This window comes from Camelus ferus, chromosome X (genome assembly GCF_009834535.1).
Source record: "Camelus ferus isolate YT-003-E chromosome X, BCGSAC_Cfer_1.0, whole genome shotgun sequence".
NCBI classification, from domain to species: Eukaryota; Metazoa; Chordata; class Mammalia; order Artiodactyla; family Camelidae; genus Camelus; species Camelus ferus.
This window is the reverse complement of record NC_045732.1, coordinates 93,820,848-93,841,910: the sequence shown is the minus strand read 5'-3', so window position 1 is coordinate 93,841,910 and position 21,063 is coordinate 93,820,848. Positions and strand designations below refer to the sequence as shown.

General features: G+C 39.5%; 1 protein-coding gene across 6 annotated transcripts in view; it reads right to left on the bottom strand.

Moving 5' to 3' along the window:
* Nucleotides 1-475: 475 nt before the first annotated feature.
* LOC102507515 (A-kinase anchor protein 17B) overlaps nt 476-21,063 on the bottom strand; it is a 108,026-nt gene continuing 87,438 nt past the window's right edge. For 4 of the 6 annotated variants that reach the window (XM_032475035.1, XM_032475036.1, XM_032475033.1 and 1 more), the window contains 4 exons: nt 10,448-11,216; nt 8,645-8,775; nt 6,812-7,037; nt 476-5,059 (listed from right to left, as the gene is read on the bottom strand). In XM_032475035.1, the coding sequence (XP_032330926.1) occupies nt 3,410-5,059; nt 6,812-7,037; nt 8,645-8,775; nt 10,448-11,216 (2,776 nt within the window). In that variant the 3' untranslated portion in view covers nt 476-3,409. Of the gene's footprint in view, nt 5,060-6,811; nt 7,038-8,644; nt 8,776-10,447; nt 11,217-11,355; nt 13,318-17,213; nt 17,266-21,063 lie in introns of those variants that run through there. The other 2 variants (XM_014567821.2, XM_032475037.1) reach the window with 2 other exon arrangements.

Below are 21,063 nucleotides of genomic sequence, written 5' to 3'. Positions count from 1 at the left end.
TTGTCCTCTAAGGTACAGTCTGCCTTTGTTACAGAATTCTTAGAGGCAGTTTGCTATACATGTCATGTGAAAACACAGTTAGCTCTTGAATAACTGGTAATTGCACCCCTCGCTCCTCTGGCTGGACTCCCATCCCACACCCACAGGGTACTGTGTAACTGACATCCACCAAGCCCTGAAAGAATGAGATGAAATTCCGTGGAGTCCGTCTTGCCACCTTTAAAGAACTAATAAAAATCTTTGCTGAAGGGAGGATAGTCTTTAAGTCTAAATATCAGGATTTCAATTTACCCAAAATGAAAATACAACTGTGGTTTCATGAGCTCTGACTGAGTCAATTCCCATTAGCTCCCATCATAAAGGGGAAAGTTGCATCGAAACAATATTGAAACCAGACACGTAGATTTTCATAGAAAACGTTACAGTAGATGTGTAACCTTCTAGCCAATACATGTGGTAAATGAACAGACTCTACTTGCTATGACAATTTTATTTTTAATATATCTGAAAATTAAATATGTATTTTCTCTAACAATGCAAATGAGGAAAAGGATTAGCAACATTAGTGCAAAGCGGCCTCCTATGGGTAGAAATCCCCCCCACCAAAGTGGAATTATCAGCATTTATTTAAAAGTTAACATTTTGAATGGTCTTCCAACAAATAAAAATACATTTATTTGGTTTTTATTTTCCAAATTACCAGGTTACATGGCTTTCTACCTGAGAAATTCAAACAAATTGAACAAAAACACATTGACAGATTTTTTTTAGCTTTCTTAAAGCACTATTAGCAGCACATAACAAGGAAAAACATGGAAATGCCTATTGTAAAAGACACAGTTTAAAGTTCTCCCTTACTTGATTGGACATAGAAAAAAGATATGAGAAAAGACTTTTGCACCACTTAAATAACAGCACAACGAAGAATAACAATGTTAATCAACAGAAAGTGATTACAATATTTTCGGCTCTATTTCATTCCTTACTAAGCCATTCATTTGAAAAGTTCAGGATAAATTGTTCTCTTCTTCATTTAAGGCCTACGCACACACACAAAAAAGAGGTTTACTCAAATCCAGAATGCATTACCCAAGACAAAAATCCAAGGTTGTACAGAAAGTAAACATAAAACCAGTATTTTTCCTTTCTTCTAGGTCCCAGGATGGTATTTAGCAAACAAAATGAGACAAAAATATTATATAGAAGTGACTTAGCACCAGTTCTATTATACAAAACAATTTTTTAAATTGCACATGCTGTATTCTGCAATTTATTTTTTATGTCTGGTTACTGAGCAGCAAATTGTTTTCATGCTTAAAATCTCTGCAATGAAAAATTCTCAAATGACAGAAGAGATTGAGAGTTTTTTTGTGTGTTTTTCAAAACAAGCATAGCTGCTTTCCATTACAAACCCATAATGTTCTTTGTTTCAAGGGCACGAAACATGAAAAAATGAGGCGGGGTCTCACTGGAGGAGAATAACACCTGGTTAGCAAAAGTTGTCTGACAAAATACAAGCTGTTAGTAATTTAGAAGGCTACTCCGGACAACAGTACGCTGAACATTAATAGTTACCGCTACTCCTCAGAGAAGAAAAGGCACTCACCCCAGGAGCGATTTTTCAGATTTGACAAGCCAGACCTGGTTTTGATGGCAGAGTCACTGACTTGAAAGTGGAACTGAATATAAGAGAGCCAACAAATCATTCATTGGTCATTATCATATCAATAATAAACATAATCTGCTATGTTACATTCATTGCTGAACTTTTGCCTGTACTAGCATACCTCTATTAAACGTGATTTAGAAGAGATCAATGAAACAACTTATGGCTCTTACTTTTAAATCAATCAGATTTTATAGACCCTTCAGACATCAGGTTGCTTAAGAGGATGGTTATGAGCACACATTGTGCCTCATCATTCTGGTCAACCACACTGACTGGCACCTACCTTGGCTTTACCAGGGGTACTTTTCTACAGACTATCAAGTTAAGACTGTTTGAAATGAATCATGTCACATGAAAATGTTGCCCCCCACTAATTTAGTGGATTAAAATCACCTTTTCCTGCTGCAGGCAGTCTAATCTGATTGATGTCTTCAATTGCCAAGTCAGCTATAGCTTTGTTGGAAAAAAAAAAAAAGTTCATCTACTGCCCCTGAGGTCCTAAATCCAATATAAGGCAGAATGAATCGGCCGAGCTTTCAACAGAACATGCACTGCGTTAAGATGTAAGTCTTTACGAATCTAGAAAATATCTCAATTTAAAAACATATTCAAGAAGTCCAAAACCAGTAGGTAAAAAGATAAATCACTTACGTTAAGAGTTTACAAATCCTGCACACATACAATTTTTCCCCAGCTAGAAAACTACGGGCTTTGCCCTTGACTCTTCCTAACTCCACGGCATTATTGAGGATTGAGGAGGCACTTGTTACTGTTTTATAAAAGTCAGTTTGGGGATATTCAGTGGCTTTTTACAAACGGATGTCACCCAACCCTGAGTGAAAGGATTACCTAGCCTGGAATGGAATACTGTCATGTCCTCTCTTCTCAAGTGCCATTATTGGTGCCCCAGGATCTTTTAATATTTCCTTTTGCAAATCCCACACTGTATTACTTCATTCTTGTTGCTTTTCTAGGATGGAACGACATGGAATTCTTACAAAAAAACAACTCTGCTAATGATGGTCCACTATCTGTTTAAACCTCCAAGGACAATCTGAGACCCCTTTTAGATTCTTCTTCTAAGGCCTTGTTTCTAAAAGGACAACTCTTTGAGAACTATGAACATATCAATAGGATTAATTTCCTTCTGATGGGTGTTCATGAAACCCTCTGTGTCATGAAGATGTCTATTATATGTTCTAGCTGTCGTCTCCTTTTTTCTATAGGTATTTCTAGATGAAAGTCGGGAAAGTTTGTTGCTGCACATGGTGTTCTGACCAAATCAAAGAACTTGTAAAAAGATCCTTATTCATTCACTGCCGTCCCCTTTGAAGATAAATGATCCTAAGTGATAACGTTATGACAGCCAAAGAGCCACAGAGGGCTCTCAACTCCTCTCTGTGTTAATTTGCTCCTTTGCTGGCACCAAATTAAAGTTGCAATTGAATTGTAGAAATGGCTGTCCTTGGGTGAAGAAGTTTTGCAAGCACATTGTTTTTACCCAGCTTCAGAATCTGGCTGTTTTGGGTTTCCAAAGCTTGCCAACACACCTGCAGTCACTTTGATCATCTATGCTTTATGCTTTGGCAAGAGAAACAAGATTTTGCCTTTGACCTTGCTCAAGCTCTTAAGTGTCGCTCTCCTGCTCTGTAGTTGCTAACTACATAGCTGTATTTGGTTTTAAATTTTCTTCCTGCAATTTTTTTCTTGTGAAAAAGGGTGTCCTGATCTAACAGAACTTCAAAACATTTGAAAATATAAAGAACGAGCATAGTTGCTTCCTAATGAGCTGCCGTAGTCAGTGTGCACCCGAGTGTTATGTCTAGTGTTATAATGATCAGAATTCAGCATAAAATCTTCAGAATTCTCATGTCTTTTAAACCTTCTTGCATCCTGGTTATATTCTGACTTCCGCAGTGTCTCTCTTCTTTTGGGAAAATTCCCCAAATAGGAAGCATTAGCACTTCTGGATGATGCTACTGGCACATGAAAGGGCCTATGGTTCACTGGCTGGTCAAATGTCCTCTCACTGAACCTCCTCCTCTTTCTTGTGACATCGTCTAATAGATCACTGGAACTGGATTCTTGATAGTAGCCTTTATCCGACAACCATTTTGGGGCTAGTATTTCCCTCTTTTTACTGTTGCTCTTCTTGTCTCTAATGGGATTGTTTTCGCCCTCAAGCCATGTGGGTGAAAAGCTCAGTTCATACTCAGACCTCTTGCCTGGTTTCCTAAGCTTGTATTTAGAGTGTTTTTCCTCCCCGTCATGGGTCCACTTTGAATACAACGTCTGCTGACTTGACTGAATTTCTTGATTGCAAATGATGATTTCATCAGCATCAAGAGATCCCTTTTCTGGGGAGCTGTCATTTGTGGCTACAGATTTCCCTTCCTCCTCTTTGTTTACGCTGAGAATTTCACTGAAACATTCAGAATCACTGCTAATTTCCTCTAAGAAATCTGTCAGTTCCAAATCTAAGTCTGCTGACCTGTTGGGTGAGAAAACTTGGCTTTGACGTGTGGATGTGGAATCTTTGACCTGGTCAGCCTGAGTCTTTTCCAACAGATGGATCTTTTCATCAGTTGTGGGCAGCTGATCACCAGCTTCACTGGCTGTGTCCTCGCAATGATTTTTAAACTCCTTAGTCCATTCTTTGGCATAATCCACTGTTCCTCTCTTTTCTGGTTTATGCTTAGGATCCTGAGTACAAACCTTTGTCCAGGAATCATCTTCTTGAACCTGTTCTCTCCTATCTAGGTTTTGCATTTGGCTCAAACTGGTTGAGTGATGCTTATGTTTTCTCAAATTGATTTGAAATCCACTCCCTTTAGTGTGGACCGCCCTCTGCCACTGACATGTGCTTGTTATGTGACTTGGTTCTAGGCAGATACGGGCATATTTTGGAGTTTGATAATAGTTTAAAAGATAGTCAATAAATTCATCCGTTTCATAGATCTTCTGTTTCCTGACATGATCTCTCTCAGATAATCTGGAAGAATAGGACTTACTAGAACCGTGGTGGTCTTCTTTCTCGAGAGACTGACCTTGAATCATTGCAATTTGCAAGGAATTCTGCTCAGGGACCAAACTGTAATTGTATTCACTGGTTAATAATTTTCCAGTTCTCTCTTTCCTAGCTGAATCTCTTAGATTTTTTTCCCCAAGGTGGTGGGAAGATTTATGTAAGTGAGCCCTAGCTTGTTTCTTCATTTTTTGTTTTCGTTTATTGTCTGACTTGGGAGCCAGGTATCTTGGCATTTCCTCCTGATTTTGAAGATACTGAGTGTTTAACTCTTCTTTCTTCAGAGTTTCTGATGTGGTCCCCGGAGCACGATTAGCTTTGGAGACAGCAACATCTACCTCCTGTGGGTTAAACTGAATGGACCCCTTCAAAGAAAAAGGTGAAAAATCTCACATGAAAAACTGAACAGATTAAAACTGTCAAAGAAAATTGGGCTTTCTGGCATTGTTCTGAAGAGATTTCTAATTATACCTAGGATAGATCCAAATTAGGAACAATATTGCACTGAGGAAATAGGAGGTACAAAATTAAACGTCTCAGTTGAATATGAGCTGCTTTTACTAGGCCTGTGCTTATTGCTCCAGGTATTGTGCTAGGGGCTGGGGACATAACGAAGAGTAAGAAATGCTCTACAGCCCTCCCTGAGGCTAAAATCCTAGAACAAGAAAAGACTGAGTGACATGTGTGCCTAAAAGGGTCAGCCGGCTTTTCAAAAGATAAACCATGTTTCTGGTTTTCATTCCGGCCTTTTCCTGTGGGCTGCAGGTGAGGGGGTCTCTGAGCTTCCCACCTCGCCTGCCTTGGTCAGAAACAAGACAGCAAGGAGAAAATACGGTTGTGACAGTGGTTCTATCCGCAGTGCACTCTGTTCTGCACCACCGCGGGGCAGGTGAAAGGTGCTGCCCACAGGCCCCATCTTGCTGGGAGAGTTTGTACTGAGCTCCCACTGACACTTGGCACAAATCAGGGCATGGCGCTTACCCATGACCTGGGATCAGAATCTGCAGACTGTGTAATCAGCATAAGGTACTGATGGGGCCAAGAATTAGGTACCACACACACACACTTAAAAGAGATAAAGTCTTCAAAAGGAGTCACCCTCGGCACTCATTAAGGTAAACTAAAAAAATTTCAGCTTGCCTTTTTATATATGTAACTATCAGGTTTTTCTGGTCCTGATTTCACAAAGTTTCATTGTTCACACCAATGAGAAAAAAGCTGAGATGGCAAATACACGTAAAATTAATTCTCTCTAAAATGAATGCCATTCGCTCTTCTTATTTAAGAATGCCAAATGTAGATTTTTTAAATCCGTTTTACTTATTTATTTTTCATGTTATTTGGCGAGGGAGGTAATTAGGTTTGTTTGTTTGTTTGTTTGTTTGTCTGTTTGTTTAATGGAGGTACTGGGGATTGAACCCAGGCCTCATGAATGCTAAGCACACACTCTACCACTGAGTTATACCCTCCCTCCTTGAATGTAGATTTTTAAATTAACACTTTTTGGAGCCTTTCTGGCCTTTACTCTGGGATATCTGCTGAGTCTGGTTATCTTTAGGAGGTCAGTAAGGGGAAGAAAAAAAACTCCTCAAACTGAAACTCTCCAAACTAAACAACTAGCCTGTGATTTGAGATATTCCTTGGCAAACAGTTTAAGACTGGACTAACATGAGCTTCCTCCACAAAGGTCTCTGCTCAGGGTTCTCGCCTCTCATCCAGACCCGTGGCAGCTGAACGGCCAAATAAAGTTAATGGAGGACGACGAGCCTAACGCCCACACCGTCCATTTCTCCCCCTGGTGTTTTCTGTTACATCCACTATGAACTTAGAAAAGGAGAGACGTGCGCTCCATCGCCCTGGGTGAAACCGTCCTGAAGTTTAGACCCACAAAGTGTGTGTGCCCGATGGCGGGGGTGAGACCCAACTCCTTTAGAGAATTTGGGTACCCCTTCTGTAAATGCACGCTTGGGGTTATCAGAGATCAGCCTATTGAAAATTAGCCCCAATGAATATGGCAAATCTTCCACGAAGTCGATGTTAAATAGGCCACCGGTGAAAAGTAAAGGTTGTGCCTCAGAACCTACCCAAACCGGAGAACAACTGGGAAAGAGCCTTACTGCAATGTTTATCAGGAGCGCCCGCAGCAGGCGGAGGGCCTCCACCAGCCTCTGAGCCAGCAGGTACTTCCTCTCCTCCCAGCGCTCCGAGGAGTCGGGCTCCTGCCCCGCTTGGGTCGGGTCCTTCTGTCTCCTTTGCCGGTGTCGGCCTCTTCCCTTCGGGGCGTGCCTTCTGATCCTGGCCCTTTTCCTCTTTTCCTGGGCTTTCCTGTCCTCTTTTCTCCTTCTGGACAACGATTAAGAGTCAACCATTCAGGAGGTATTTATCAGACATCTGCTCCCCTCCCCGCACCAGGGGTTTCCAGAAATCTCTCAAGGCTTTCGACCCCAGGGCCTGACATTAGACAACCAATGATAAAAGACACTGTGACATCAGTCCAGGGGAAAGATGCATAATTCAATTAGTCAGTTAGAAACATGTGCAGGAGACCTTATGCGGAGAGAGAGGATTTGAAAAATAAAAAAGAAGGCTACAGAATTCAAAGGAGGGGCCTCCAGCCCCTACTTTCTCAAACCACAAGCAGGGACTACTGGATCCACAGTGATGATTTCACTTCCCTTGAGATCAAAACCTTCCACGAGCTGGTTTCACACAAGCAGATAAAGGTAAGTCAAGGCAGGGCTTATTTTTCTGCTGTTTCCTGAAAATTTAAACTGTGTTGGCTAGGCCCTCATGGAAACATGGAAAAGGAGGGGAAGGACAATTACTTGAGGGAATACTTAGCCAAAATCTGGAGGATGATCTAACCTGCATGTTCAGTCTGGAAATTTGGGGGGAATCGTTATCTCGACTGGGCTCAGCTTCTGGCCAAGTTTCACAGACGTGACCTCAAGTAACTCCTAGCACTCCACCAGCAAGGAGCAGCGAGAGGCCAATGGAAAGGTACTCTTTAACTCCTTTTTTGAATAGCTATAATTTGCATAAAAGACTGGAAGAATAAACATGCAAGGGAGGAGCGTGGAGGTAAAACTGGTTTCAGAGCCCTGTAGTTCTGGCCCATTTGTTCCTTCTGGGCAAACCTCTGGCAATCCAATAGCCCTTTGGAGTCTTAATCTCCTAAATTGAGAAACAATGATAAACTCAAAAAAGTAAACATGCAGGCTCCTTAAATTCACAGAAAGAACTTAAGACAACAAGAAAAAGTCTTGACGAACCCATGCCTTTTGGCCTCTGGGCTAGTTTGATTACTGATCATTTTACAGAAGAAAATCTTTTCCAAACCTAAAAAGAATTTTTCCAAAAAAATTCCATTGATAGGCAAGATAAAATTTGGTAAAGTTAGGTTAAAGTGGTGAAACTTTTCATTTGGTAGGCTAGAATTTTCACTATAAAAGTTCCTGGTCTTTTTTTTTTTTTTCAGTTTCTTCCCAGACATCTTTTTTTTTTTAATATAACATTTTATTTTTATTGATATGGGTCATAAACTTTCAGCAGAAGAATTTTTGGTTTTCTAAATACATAAAATTAGAGTGCCCAATATAATCAATTTCCCTATATCCATTGTCTTAGTCTGTTTGGGCTGCCATGACAAAATTACATAGACAAGATGGCTTAAATAACAGAAATTTATTTTTCAGTTCTGGAGGCCAGGAAATCTTCCCTGGCTGGTCCAGTTATTCCCCACTAGTTCTCAGTTGTTTTCTCATTTTGGTTTTGCAACAGCACAGTGGAAAAGACTGCAGGCTTCGTTAGGGTTTTCTAGTCTGTACCAATTCCTGCTCCCTGCCTGCCTGCCTCAGGGTTACCTATCAAGTCTAGCCATTTACTTGAAGGGGAAAATCCATAAATCAAAAGTTTAAAAAAACCCTCTTTGTTAAAGCTGGTCTCCTCACCTTTCAGCCTCTTCCTCTTCTCTCTTCTTTTCTTTTTTCCTTTCTTCCTCCAGCTCTTGTAATTTTAGCCTTTCTTGATTTCTCCTCCTTATAGCTCCTTCACTGAAGTGTTTGGTTGTGTCAAACATAACCTGCCCCCAAACAATTCAAAGTTTCATTAGAAAAGTTTGCCCTCTGGTTGCAGGTGTCCCAGGACAGAGAGATAAAATGAATTTGTACGTGCAATGCAAAACTAAATGATTTTAAAATGTCCTTCCTGCATCCCAGGACCCAGACTGTTCCGCTGCTTCTCAGGCCCCTGCCAAACAGCCCCTGTGGGGCTCTAGAATTTTCTTTGGCAAAATCCTTAAGGAGCTCACTTTACAGCCATAGGTGGCATCACGGTGCCATTATGGGCACAGGTTCTAAGGATGTGAGTATATTAGCTCTGGATCGTTATAGTGATTAACTGAGTTGACATATTTTTTTTTTAATCACCAGAGACAGAAATAGTCCAAAAATGGGTGGGGGGAGGAGGAACTAAGATGTAAGAAAAGTGACTGAATGAGATACAAGATCTGACTGACTATAGCCATTAAAGCATGACTTATGATTTAAAGTAAGAAACTTAAAGGGGCAGGAGAAAAGCTCATGGACTCCCTCAGTATATGTAAAATTGTCTGCATAGATACTTTTCTGAAGAAGAGGACACAGAACTTTCATTTAATTCACAAAGGGATCTGTAATTTTAAAAAAGGATCTGACTATAGTGATTATTAAACAATTTAGCAAATCTCAAAACAAAGTGAAAGTCAGATTGAGGCAATGCAAATAAATTTGCTTTAAAAATAAAAAGAGGCAGAAGTAGCTATTTAAGTATGCATGAGAGTGCTAAACACCAAATTCAGGGTCATCTTTGAGGGGAGGGAGTGGCCTGTGACTGAGGATGGTACACAGAGGGGAGCACGCCCTCACATCACTGGAACACTTTACTTTTTAAGCTTGGCAGTTCTATATGGGTGGTCATTACAGTATTTGCTATATCTTTTGTCTGACTGAATAGCTCATACTTTTAAAACATACATTTTAACCTAAATAGCTTCACATAACACACACACACACACACACACACTCACTCACTCACTCACTCGCCCATACACAGGAAGCTACTGAAGCTGAAAGTCCAAACATATGCTAAAGACTGATTGACAGAAAAAGGGTTTAGCTGCATCTTTTCTTCTGCTGGATTAAGGCTTCAGGAAGATGACCAGGCACTCAGACAGTGATGAAGCCACATGCCTGGATAGACAGGCTGACTTTGAAAGGAAAGGAGTCAGCCTTGTTGGGATTATGTTTTAGCAATTTACCTGACATACATCACAAAAGTAGAGTAAATTATGACACCAATAGTAAAGAGGGAATAAACTGCTCTCCTTGTGGTTTCAAGCAGTGTGTTGCCCCCTCCCTCAGCAACTTGTCAACTAGAATAAGCATATGAGATACTCCCATAAGGACCATGGAGATCCTTTAATGCCTTGAGAGGCTAGGGCAGACCATGACAACCCTCGCTTTGAAAGCACAAGTTGGCAGCGTGCCTGACTGCAGAACAATGTTCAAATCAGGATGCTACATCTTCCCTGAACATCCACTTAGTAATGACAACACAAACCTTTCCATTAGCTATTGATCAGAGCCTAGTGGGGTCTAAGGAAATGTGTTCCAGATGTTTCCTTCTAGCTTTCACTTGGGACCACCTGAACAATGGGAAGTATTAAAAAAAAAAAAAAAGAAAAAAGAAAAAGAAAAACGCTGGCTACTTCTTACCTTAATGTTACATGCCAGAGCTTTCCCGTCATCTCCTTTAAGCATCAGCTTCATCCCTCGGAGGGACTCCATGGCCTTTACGAAGTCGGTTGACTCCTGGTACTGGATAAAGGCCTCGAATGTCTGTAAGCCAAAGCTAAAACCCCCAAGGCTCCCACCACTCATGACTTCTCGGTAGGGGTCAAGCATTGGGATGTCCACATTCTTGATCTTCCCAAAACTTTCAAAGACCACCCGGAGGATCTCCTCACATGGCTTCTCCCCGCTGGAACCTTTCGGTGCAAACCACTTGCAGGGCAGGCCTTCAAAGTATATAGAGTCTGGGCTCTTCTCGTGGTCCTGCTCTTCAGTCCCATCACCAGGTGGGGTCCCCTTTTCCTGGGGGAAGTGTTCCCACTCTCCCTGGGCATCTGTAGCCACTACTCTGAAGTCAGTTTTCAAACCGTTTAGCTTGATGATCTTTCCATGTAACTTGGCCTTCAGGATCTGCACCAAACTTCGCGTTTCAGCCTCCCCCTCAAAGCGGATAAAGTCCTTCGTGCTCTTGGAGAGCCGCACTGTGGTGAACTGGTCAGGACAAATCAGGCTCTTCAGCTGGTCAAGAACCTCCCAGTTAGAGAAGGGCCTCATGGGTTCAGTACTCTCCGGGAGCAAGACGTTGATCATCAACTTTGCTATGGGCTTGAGGTAGAGATGCTGAGCTGCACAGAGCTCGGTTGCCTCGGAGTTATCATATACCACCGTGACCGTCATGGTATCCGCAGAAAACCTTAGAAGGCGACAGAGAACGTTTTGATACAAATGGAGCAAAACAGGTTTGGATTTTGAATGGTGCTAGCAATTTGAAGGACTGAAGTCAAACTGATGGGGGACCATTTACTATCAGGAGGATTAAGACAATAGCTTACATTTGTTTAACGTGTTTTAGAGGTTTCAAAGAGTTTCCATAGACTGTTTCAGTTTCCTTAACTGTAAAATAGAAATAATAGGATTTCAGAGATGAATAAATGAGCCATGAGTGAGTACCTGTGAAATCCTTAGCATCATACCCAGCACGCAGGAAGTTGTCAACCAACGTAAGCTAAAACTGTTATTCATACTGCTGCATCTCATTTGATTCATGAAGCAACCTGTGCGTAGGTATTTTCATGCCTGTTTTATAGATGGGGAAATTCAGACAGATTCAGGAAAATTAAATTACCTGCCCATACATTGAGACTCCAAGATTCCAAATCTCCAATCTATCATACAACTGATCTCAAATGTAAAGTCCCAGAAAAACTTGCCAGGGGTGGCACAGAAAGTGGGCCAGGGTAAAACACACACAGCACATTCAGGAACACACATCCAGCTGATAGTTCTAACCCAGGCACCTGATCTAGCATCCTTGGTCTAGGCCGGTTTCCAAGTCTCACGTGGACATATCTACTCTCATTCCTCCAGTCTATCGACTTTCACTAAATTGAACTCTAAGTTCAAGGGAAAAGGAGACAGACTGTCCTAATGAGTGACAAAGTGAATCTGCCCTCTACTTTGGGACTGGAAAAACTCCTAAACCTGAGCGCTGGCATTTCATACGAACGAGTTCACTAAAGCTGTCCCAAGGTAAGCAGGATCACTGATACTAGGAATTAGGGATTTCTGCTCCTGTTTGCTGACTTCAAATAGTACTTCCCAATAAAGCAGGTTTTTTTTTTCAAAAAGTAGATGTATTCAGAGTCTGTATCACCTGAGTTTCTCACTAATGTCAATTTCGAGGCAATTTAGACCCAAACATATATGGCCAGATGATGGAAATTCTAAAACAATCTTTGCTACTAAATCTTGGTTAACTTTATAGGTACATATTTCTTTTATAACCATCCCTGAAGGACAACCCAAGTCAACTCCCTTTAGGAGACAAAGTTCATATAAACTGTTTTTTTTTAAGGCCACCAAAAGCAGTATCTAAGGTATTAGATTCTAGAAGTCCTTGTGATAGCAACACTGAACTAGGATGATGTGAGTATAAACATATTCTCTCTCTCCAAAAACATCATCTAAATAGCAAAACGAAGAAAAAAATCCAGTTAGTTAGCTGCAATTTATAACATAAGAGTCAACACTAAACTCCTTTAGGAGAAAAATTAATTTGATATTCAATTAAGATACACTACATCCCCAAATTTATCTGTAGTCAATAGGTATTTATTTATACCACCTAATTTAAAGCAAGGCTTTTTAAAATACTCCAGAAAAAATAACACACAAAAGAGTTAATCACTTCAAAGTAACCGATTTGTCATGCTCTCCATTTATCCCAGTGATACTGCCTTAGTTTTAAACATTTTAGAATGTTTCACTTGGATTGATTTCAAAGTCTGGGCTACATTCTTTTAAATAGCCTTGATGGAGGTCAATTTTCAAATTCTTTTATCATTGATTTGATATTTCAAAATCATCAAAACTTATCTAGAATCAAGAATGCTAAATAAAGTGGATAACTATAAAGAACGAACTGATTTTCTTTATTGGCTTATAACCCCCCTTACGAGCAGATGCTGAGAAAGACACTAATTTTTTTTAAGTAGTGGGTACATCGCTGGAACGTATAGAGTTTTGAAAGATGGCAAGTTTGAAAGATAATATTGACTGCTGCCATGTAACAGTTGCAAAAATGATCCTAATTTTCTACCCCTCCCTCTAACCATGCCCTCTGTAATGTGACTTTCAATTGTTGCTATCAAGAAATAGAGTCAATTTTTCCCCAGCCCTTTCAAATGAGCTGGCCTTTTATTTTTTCTAATAGAATGTGGCAGAAGTGACCAAGAGCCAGTTCTAAGACGAGGTGTCATGTGGCCCTACTCTCCCGGAATCCTGCCATACCATGAGGACAGTCCTGGGCTAGCCTGCTTGAGGGTGAAATGTCACATGAGGAAGAGCCCACTGGCGAGAGATGAGCCAACCTAGACCAGCCAACCCCTAGCCAACCCACCAGCGGCCAGCTGACATATGAGCCAACCCTGTCAAGATCAGGGGAACCATTTCAGGTCAGCACAACAGCCCTGAGAACCTATAGACATGTGAAAAATAATAAATGGTTTCCGTTTAAGCCACCAAGTTTGGGGATGGTGTACTATTTAACAACAGCTAACTGATACAAACACCTACATTTTAATTCATTTCAAGATATACAACCCCATTTAATAGTTTTTACACAAATAAATCACAATTACAAAAACCCACGCCTGGGAGAGTTTGGGGAAGAAAAAAAAATTGGCACCTTCATCTGCTGCTAGAGATAGTGAAAATGAATTACATCTTTTTCTAGAATAACTTGGCAAAACAAACCAAGAACCATAAAAATGCTAATCCGCTTTGATCCAGTAAACTGCTCTAGAAACTTGTCCTATGGAAGTCATTAAAAAAAGAAAAGAACATGTTTAGGGCTGCTTACTGCAGTGTCATTTTAGATATAATTTTGTCAAAACCATATATACCTAGGAATAAGGTTCAGAAATTGAGTTATGATTTTTTGCAAAGTGGTTTTAATAAAACTTTTTGCTGACTTGCCCTGCTAACAGATGCATTTTCCAGTCACTCATTTAAAATTATGATCAATATAAATGAATTTTATTTCAAACTTCAATTTTTCCTTCTATTCAAGATTAAATTCACAGAGACTAAAAATCAACAACTTTTGGTGATTAAATATGTGCCTCGTATCCTTCATGAGGGTGATTTCTACACAATGAAACAGCTTCTATATTTTAGCCAGATCTCTCTGCTTCTTTGAAGTGTAACAGTCTCATCAAACTCGGAGATAAATGAATCAGACGCTATTTTACAGTGTTTGATGTACTGCATTTTTGACATTAAAAAAAAAAACCTGGCTATCATTTCCATCTCACATAGAAGCAAAAATAAGCAGTAAATTCTATAGCAGAGGTCACAACTCCAGTGACCACAGTGATCAGGAAGATGATCTCAGTGAGCAAGGCACACTGAGCAGAGACTGAGGACTGGGCTCCCTCTGACGGGGCAGCCACGCCTCAGCACCGCTGTAGTGAGTGCAGGAGGGCCCAGGGTGACTGCATCCTCCTATTCATCCAGAGAGGTCAGAAATCTAGGTCCTTATGTGAAATCTGATTTTCAGAAGTTGGCAAACAATGAAAACAATTTTCAAGCACCACAAAGTGCAAACAAGCACATGTGCAGGCCTCGCTGGCTTGCCTGTCCACAGCCTCTGCTCCAGAGTCTACCTTTGTTCAGCCGCCCCTCCAGTAAGAGGACGCCACACCTCGACTAGGAAGCATTTAAGTTATTTTCTGACTTTCCCAAGAGGACCCGATTGTTTTTCAAACTCAAAAAACTGGGCTCCTGGAAAACGGTATGAATGTTCCTTAAAAAACTAAAAATAGAGCTACCATATGATCCAGCAATCCCACTCCTGGGCATACGTTCAGAGCAAGCTCTAATTTGAAAAGATACATGCACCCCAATGTTCATAGCAGCACTATTTACAATAGCCAAGACATGGAAACAGCCTAAATGTCCATCAACAGATGACTGGTAGAAGCTGTGGTATGTATGTATATGTGTGTGTGTGTGTGTGTGTGTGTGTGTGTGTGTGTGTGTGTGTGTGTGTATACATATATACATATATGAATACTACTCAGCCATAAAAGGATGAAATAATGCCATTTGCAGCAACATGGACAGACCTAGAGATTATCATACTAAGTGAAGTAAATCAGATAGAGAAAGACAAATATCACATGATATCACTTATATGTGGAATCTAAAAAAAAAATGATACAAATAAACTCATTTACCAAACAGAAATAGACTCACAGACATAGAAAACAGTTTATGGTTACCAAAGGGGAAAGGGGCAAGCACAGGATAAATTAGGAGTTTGGGATTAGCAGATACAAACTACTATATATAAAATAGATAAACAACAAGATCCTATGGTATAGCCCAGGGAACTATACTCATTATCTTGTAATAACTTATAATGAAAAAAATCTTGAAAAATAATATATATATACATGTATGATTGAATCAACATGCTGTACACCAGAAACTAACACAACATTGTAAATCAACTACACTTCAATTTAAAAAAAAAACTGGCCTCCTTTAAAATCCTCCACTCCAACTCCTCTTTCCCAACCACAGCAAGAACAACAGATTAGACATTGCTTCTCCTTCACAGGCTTTAAAATGAAATGTTTGTGAATATTTCATCTTCAAATACTCTCCCAGAATAGGGAGCTAATCTTCCAATATTACTCTAAAAAATACTGAGGTTCTAGTGTGTACCCAGAAGTAAGCTTTTTACATATGTCATGGCTTCAACATGACAGCAATGTCATCGGTAACTTCTGCCAAATCACTGAAAATAGACCAGACAGTGCCTGGCGCATAGGTGCTCAACAATTCTTGTTGTGATACTTTTTCCTTAAGAAGACCTCAAGCCAAAACTAACAAAAAATGAAGGAGGAGGAGGAGGAGGAAGAGGAAGAGGATGATTACTACCAAGAAGAGAGGTAGGAAGGGGAGAGGGAGGAGGGAGAGGAGAAAGGAAAGGAAGGAGGGAGGGAGGGGTGGGTGTGCTTACTGACATGGAAGGATGCCCATGATCCTTTTTAGAGGAAAAAATTAAAAGCAAGTTGCAGGACAATAATGTGCAATATGATCTTGTTTTTGTAAAAGTAATATAATAAAGCCATATAAACACACATGTATGGTGGGCACATGCATGCACGCGTGCATGCACATACATATATACACACACACACACACACACCTCTCCCTATAAAGCATGGAAGGATGTACCTCAAATTGTCAATAACATTTCCCCTGAGAAGTGGATTGGGAAGTACCGTTTCAGTTTTTGAATGTTTACAATAAACATGCCCATTTTGTATTACATTTTTTAATTAAAAAGAGGAAACTTACATGATAATAACAAACTATTAAAGGGAAACAGTTCACAGCTGCTCATACAAACTCGCCCAGAAAAGAATCAAAACAGAGTAATACAATGGCAACTCCCTTCTCTCATCAAAGACATCCCTCTGCCTGCCATCACTGTAAATGCCAACAGGCATCTGGACCCATAACCCAAGTTTGTGTGAGTATGGACTGAAGCCTAGGAGATTAGAATAGGACTTTGGGTAACGAAGGAGCACTTGGCCACTTCAACATTGGCTACACCATAGGCTGCAGGAGTTATTTTTTTTTAAACTGCTTTAGTAAAGCGTAATCAATATACAATAAACCACATGTTTCATAAAAGAATAAACTGCACATGTATCAAAAGTGTAAATATTGATGAGTTTTGACATATGTTTACACACTAATGAAACCATCACCACAATCAAGAGAGTGCAAGTGCCCATCACCCCCACCGGTTTCTTTCTGCCCCTTTGTATGCCTCCCTTCACTCCCAGCAACCACCGATCTGGCTGCAGAATGTTTTAAGTCTTAACTGATTTATTTTATAGCAAAAACAGGCAAATGTTTCTGGAAAATCCTCGTAGTTACATACAATACCTACTTTAACAGGTGCTTTCTTCTAAATCTGAATACTTTCTCAACTCGAAGCTTAAATGTGCCAGTCTTTGAATCTAGTTAAAGCTGTGCAGGGCCCTACTTTGCTCTTGAAAACAGGTTTAAAAGGTTTTATGCTTTTCTCCCCATACACCTCCATTTTTAACCCTGTTTAAATCCTGTTTAGATGTGTTCAAAAAGTAATCTATTTTATTTATAGACTTACCCTATGATCCAGCAATCCTACTCCTGGGCATATATCCGAAGGAAGCTGCAGTTCGAAAAGACACCTGCACCCCAGTGTTCACAGCAGCACTATTTACAATAGCCAAGACATGGAAGCAACCTCCGTGTCCATCGACAGATGACTGGATAAGGAAGCTGTGGTGTATTTATACAATGGAATACTACTCAGCCACAAAAAAGAATAAAATAATGCCATTTGCTGCAACATGGATGAAACTGGAGATCATCATTCTAAGTGAAGTAAGCCAGAAACAGAAAGAAAAATACCGTATGATATCACTCATATGTGGAATCTTAAAAAAGGACACAAATGAACTTACTTAGGAAACAGAAACAGACTCACAGACATAGAAAACAAACTTATGGCTACCAAAGCAGAAGGAGGGGAAGGATAAATTAGGAGTTTGGGATCAGCAGATACAAACTACTATATACAAAACAGATAAACAACCAGGTCCTACTGTAGAGCACAGGGAACTCTATTCAATAGCTTGTTATAACCTATAATGAAAAAGAATATGAAAAAGAATATATATATGTATAACTGAATCACTATGCTGTACACCAGAAACTAACACAACAGTGTAAATGGACTATACTTCAATTTAAAAAGTAATCTATTTTAAATTGGATATATTATTTAGTAGATATAGTTATGCATTTTACATATATTTATATATATTAATAAAATATATATCTACCCAACTCAGTGGAATCACTGAGATCAAGTTATTAGGGTATGATTTAAAATTGCTTCTTCAGAACAACCTAATTTGCCCTCTGAATTCCCTTTCTCAAAAATTAAGGTAAATTGGTTTACAACATTATACAAGTTTCATGAGTACATTATACTTCTACGTCTGTATACACTACAGCGCACTCACCACAGAAAGTTTACTTTCTATCACCTTACAGTTGGCCCCCTTTACCCATTTCAACCTCCCTGCGGTGCCTTCCCCTCTGGTAACCACTACTCTGTTCTCTGTATCTATGTGTTCATTTTTGTTTGGTTTGCTAATCTATTTTGGGTTTTTTGTTGCTTATTTTTTGTATTTCACATGTGAGTGAAATCATACAGTATCTGTCTTTCTCTGTAGCGTAATACCCTATGAAAAAAAGATGAAATCTTGCCATTTCTGACAACATGGATGGACCTTAAGGGTATTATGCTAAATTCCCCTTTAATATATCTGTGCTTCAATTGACAGTAATGGTAGAATTCATGAACAATTTTCCCATCATTTTCACCAATTGCTATCATATGCAAGATCACTTTGTGCAACAAATATTTAAAAGCCTAGTATAAACTGAGCCATGATGACAAGGAATGCTATAAGTATGGCCTCCATAAATTATCAAAAAGTTGAATTTTAAAAAATATGTAACTATTCCCATGTTCTAGTATGTTCCACCATGACCTCCCCGGCCCCCCCATCCCCACACACACCTTTCTTATAGCCTTATGATTAAAAGTGACACTACTGAGATCACTTACTCTTTGCAGAGAGAGGCAAATGAGAGCTCCTCTAACCTTCAAAAATTAGAGTTATTCAATAATGTTTACACAGTGCGCATTCCAGCAGTATCTTGTGTACATAGCTTTACCAAAGCATTTCACTCAACCTGTTCCCAATGCCAGGACATTTCAAGCAGATTCTCAGAGAAACATGGCTGCTTTCCCTAGTCGTGGGTCCACCTCATCTTCCTTGCCTCTATACCTGGTAGCAAAGCTGACTGAACAGCAGTAGAATAAGAGATTAGAGGAAAGGAAACAGATTTGAGATTATTTCCACAAGCCTACAACAGTTGACCCTGCAGTGAAAATTCAATAAATTCTACGGGGTCTGCATCCAAGTTACTCCAATATCTTCTCTTACTTCAGAAGATACTAGGGGAGGAGGAGGGTATAGCTCAGTGGTAGAGCACATGCTTAGCATGCACGAGGTCCTGGGTTCAATCCCCAGTACCTCCATTAAGAAAATAAAATAAATAAATAAACTTAATTACCACCAAAAAAAATTATTTTAAAAGAAGATACTAGGAAGAATCCTCTGCTACATGTCAGCTGTTTTAGATCAGAAATACGACTTTAAAAATTTAAAAGCACTTGAGTCAGGAGCGAAGTATCCATCATACATTTTCTCTCCCTTTTTCTCACTTCCATAAATATCTGCTGTCAGAATGCTAGCAAGGCCATTTGAATGAGGCAAGTTTCTTAAAAATCGTGAAAAAAAATAAGACCATCTTTACAACTCAATATCCTCTTTTGAAGTAGTTCTTTGCTGCCTTTCTTTTTTCTTCAGGCTCTTGAATCTTAAAGTTAAGTCATTTTGAAAGCACTTAAGATGGAGAGAGTTATATCAACATATTGTCAGCAGGGCAGCCAAAATGTGTTTGGATCAAATCAATCTAGCCAATTTCCAATTTCCTGACTACTACAGAATCCCAAATAGAAATATTCCCTAGTTTTTCAGTCAAGAGGTCATGGATGAACGTTCGTAGGTTTCGACACATCATTAACAATTTTCAAACTGAGGCTGACCATCTGCTTTGATCTTGAAAAACCTTTAAATCACATCATTAAAAAGAGCAGCACACAGTGCTGCAATAATAGGAATAGAGCCAATATAAGACCCACCAAATGACGAAATTCCCAAATTAAGATGGTCTTAAAGGCTTACTGGGGGTACTGGGGGCTTTCGGGACAGAAAGGATATGACTTTTGGAGACCCACAGCTATGGAAAAATGATCAATTTGTGACCATGAAATACTGGAGTCCTACTAAGAGAGAATCTCTTCTGCCTAGAAAATCTGCTCTAAGGTAGGGTTTAGTATGGGAAATTTTGATCTTGAAGAAAATTGGATTCATGTTAATTCGTCTCTTTGGGTAAATAATTTCCTGTTTTTATTTCCCTATTTTAAAAGATCATATGAATGTCTCCTTTATATGATAGTATTGTGAAAGCAAAGTGTTTCTGAAGCTAATAAAAACATATTAACCCAATTACTCAGCCATAAAAAAGAATAAAATATTGACATTTGCAGCAACATGGGTGGACCTAGAGGATATGCTTAGTGAAATAAGTCAGGCAGAGAAAGACAAATACTATATGATATCACTTATTTGTGGAATCTAAACAATAATACAAATGAATCTATATACAAAACAGCAACAGACTCACAGACATAGAAAACAAACTAATGGTTACCAAAGGGAAGAGGGAGGGAAGGAGGGACAAATTAGGAGCATGGGATTAACAGATACAAACTAACACACATAAAATAGATAAACAATAAGGATTTACTGTATAGCATAAGGAGTTATACTCAACATCTTGTAATAATCTATAACGGAATATAATCTTCAAAAATACTGAATCACTGTGCTGTGTACCTGAAACTAACACAATATCATAAATCAACTATACCTCAATTTAAAAAGCTAATAAGTTAACCCAAGAAAGGTTTGTGTTAGGCCTTTCTGTGCAAATGCATTTACATATCTCTGTTAGCGAGTACAGAAACCACTCCGTGATTCTATGAGAGGGAGCTATTTTTCAAAAATACACACAAGGCAGTCGGCAGACCCATCTGACCAATCTTTTGGTCCTTTGCTCCTTTTTTTTTTTTTAGCACCAGGAACATTGTTGCTGTAGAACACCTCTCTCAGACACTTCCAGCCAGGAATATGGTGTTAAACCTTGGACTGATGCACTATAAAGCTATGAAAGTAGACTCACTGCTTTTATCTTCTTCATATTAAAATTTTTTAAGCTATCAGGGATTTAAAGGAATGTGGCTGAGTATCTTCTGCCCTTTTGCCTCACTC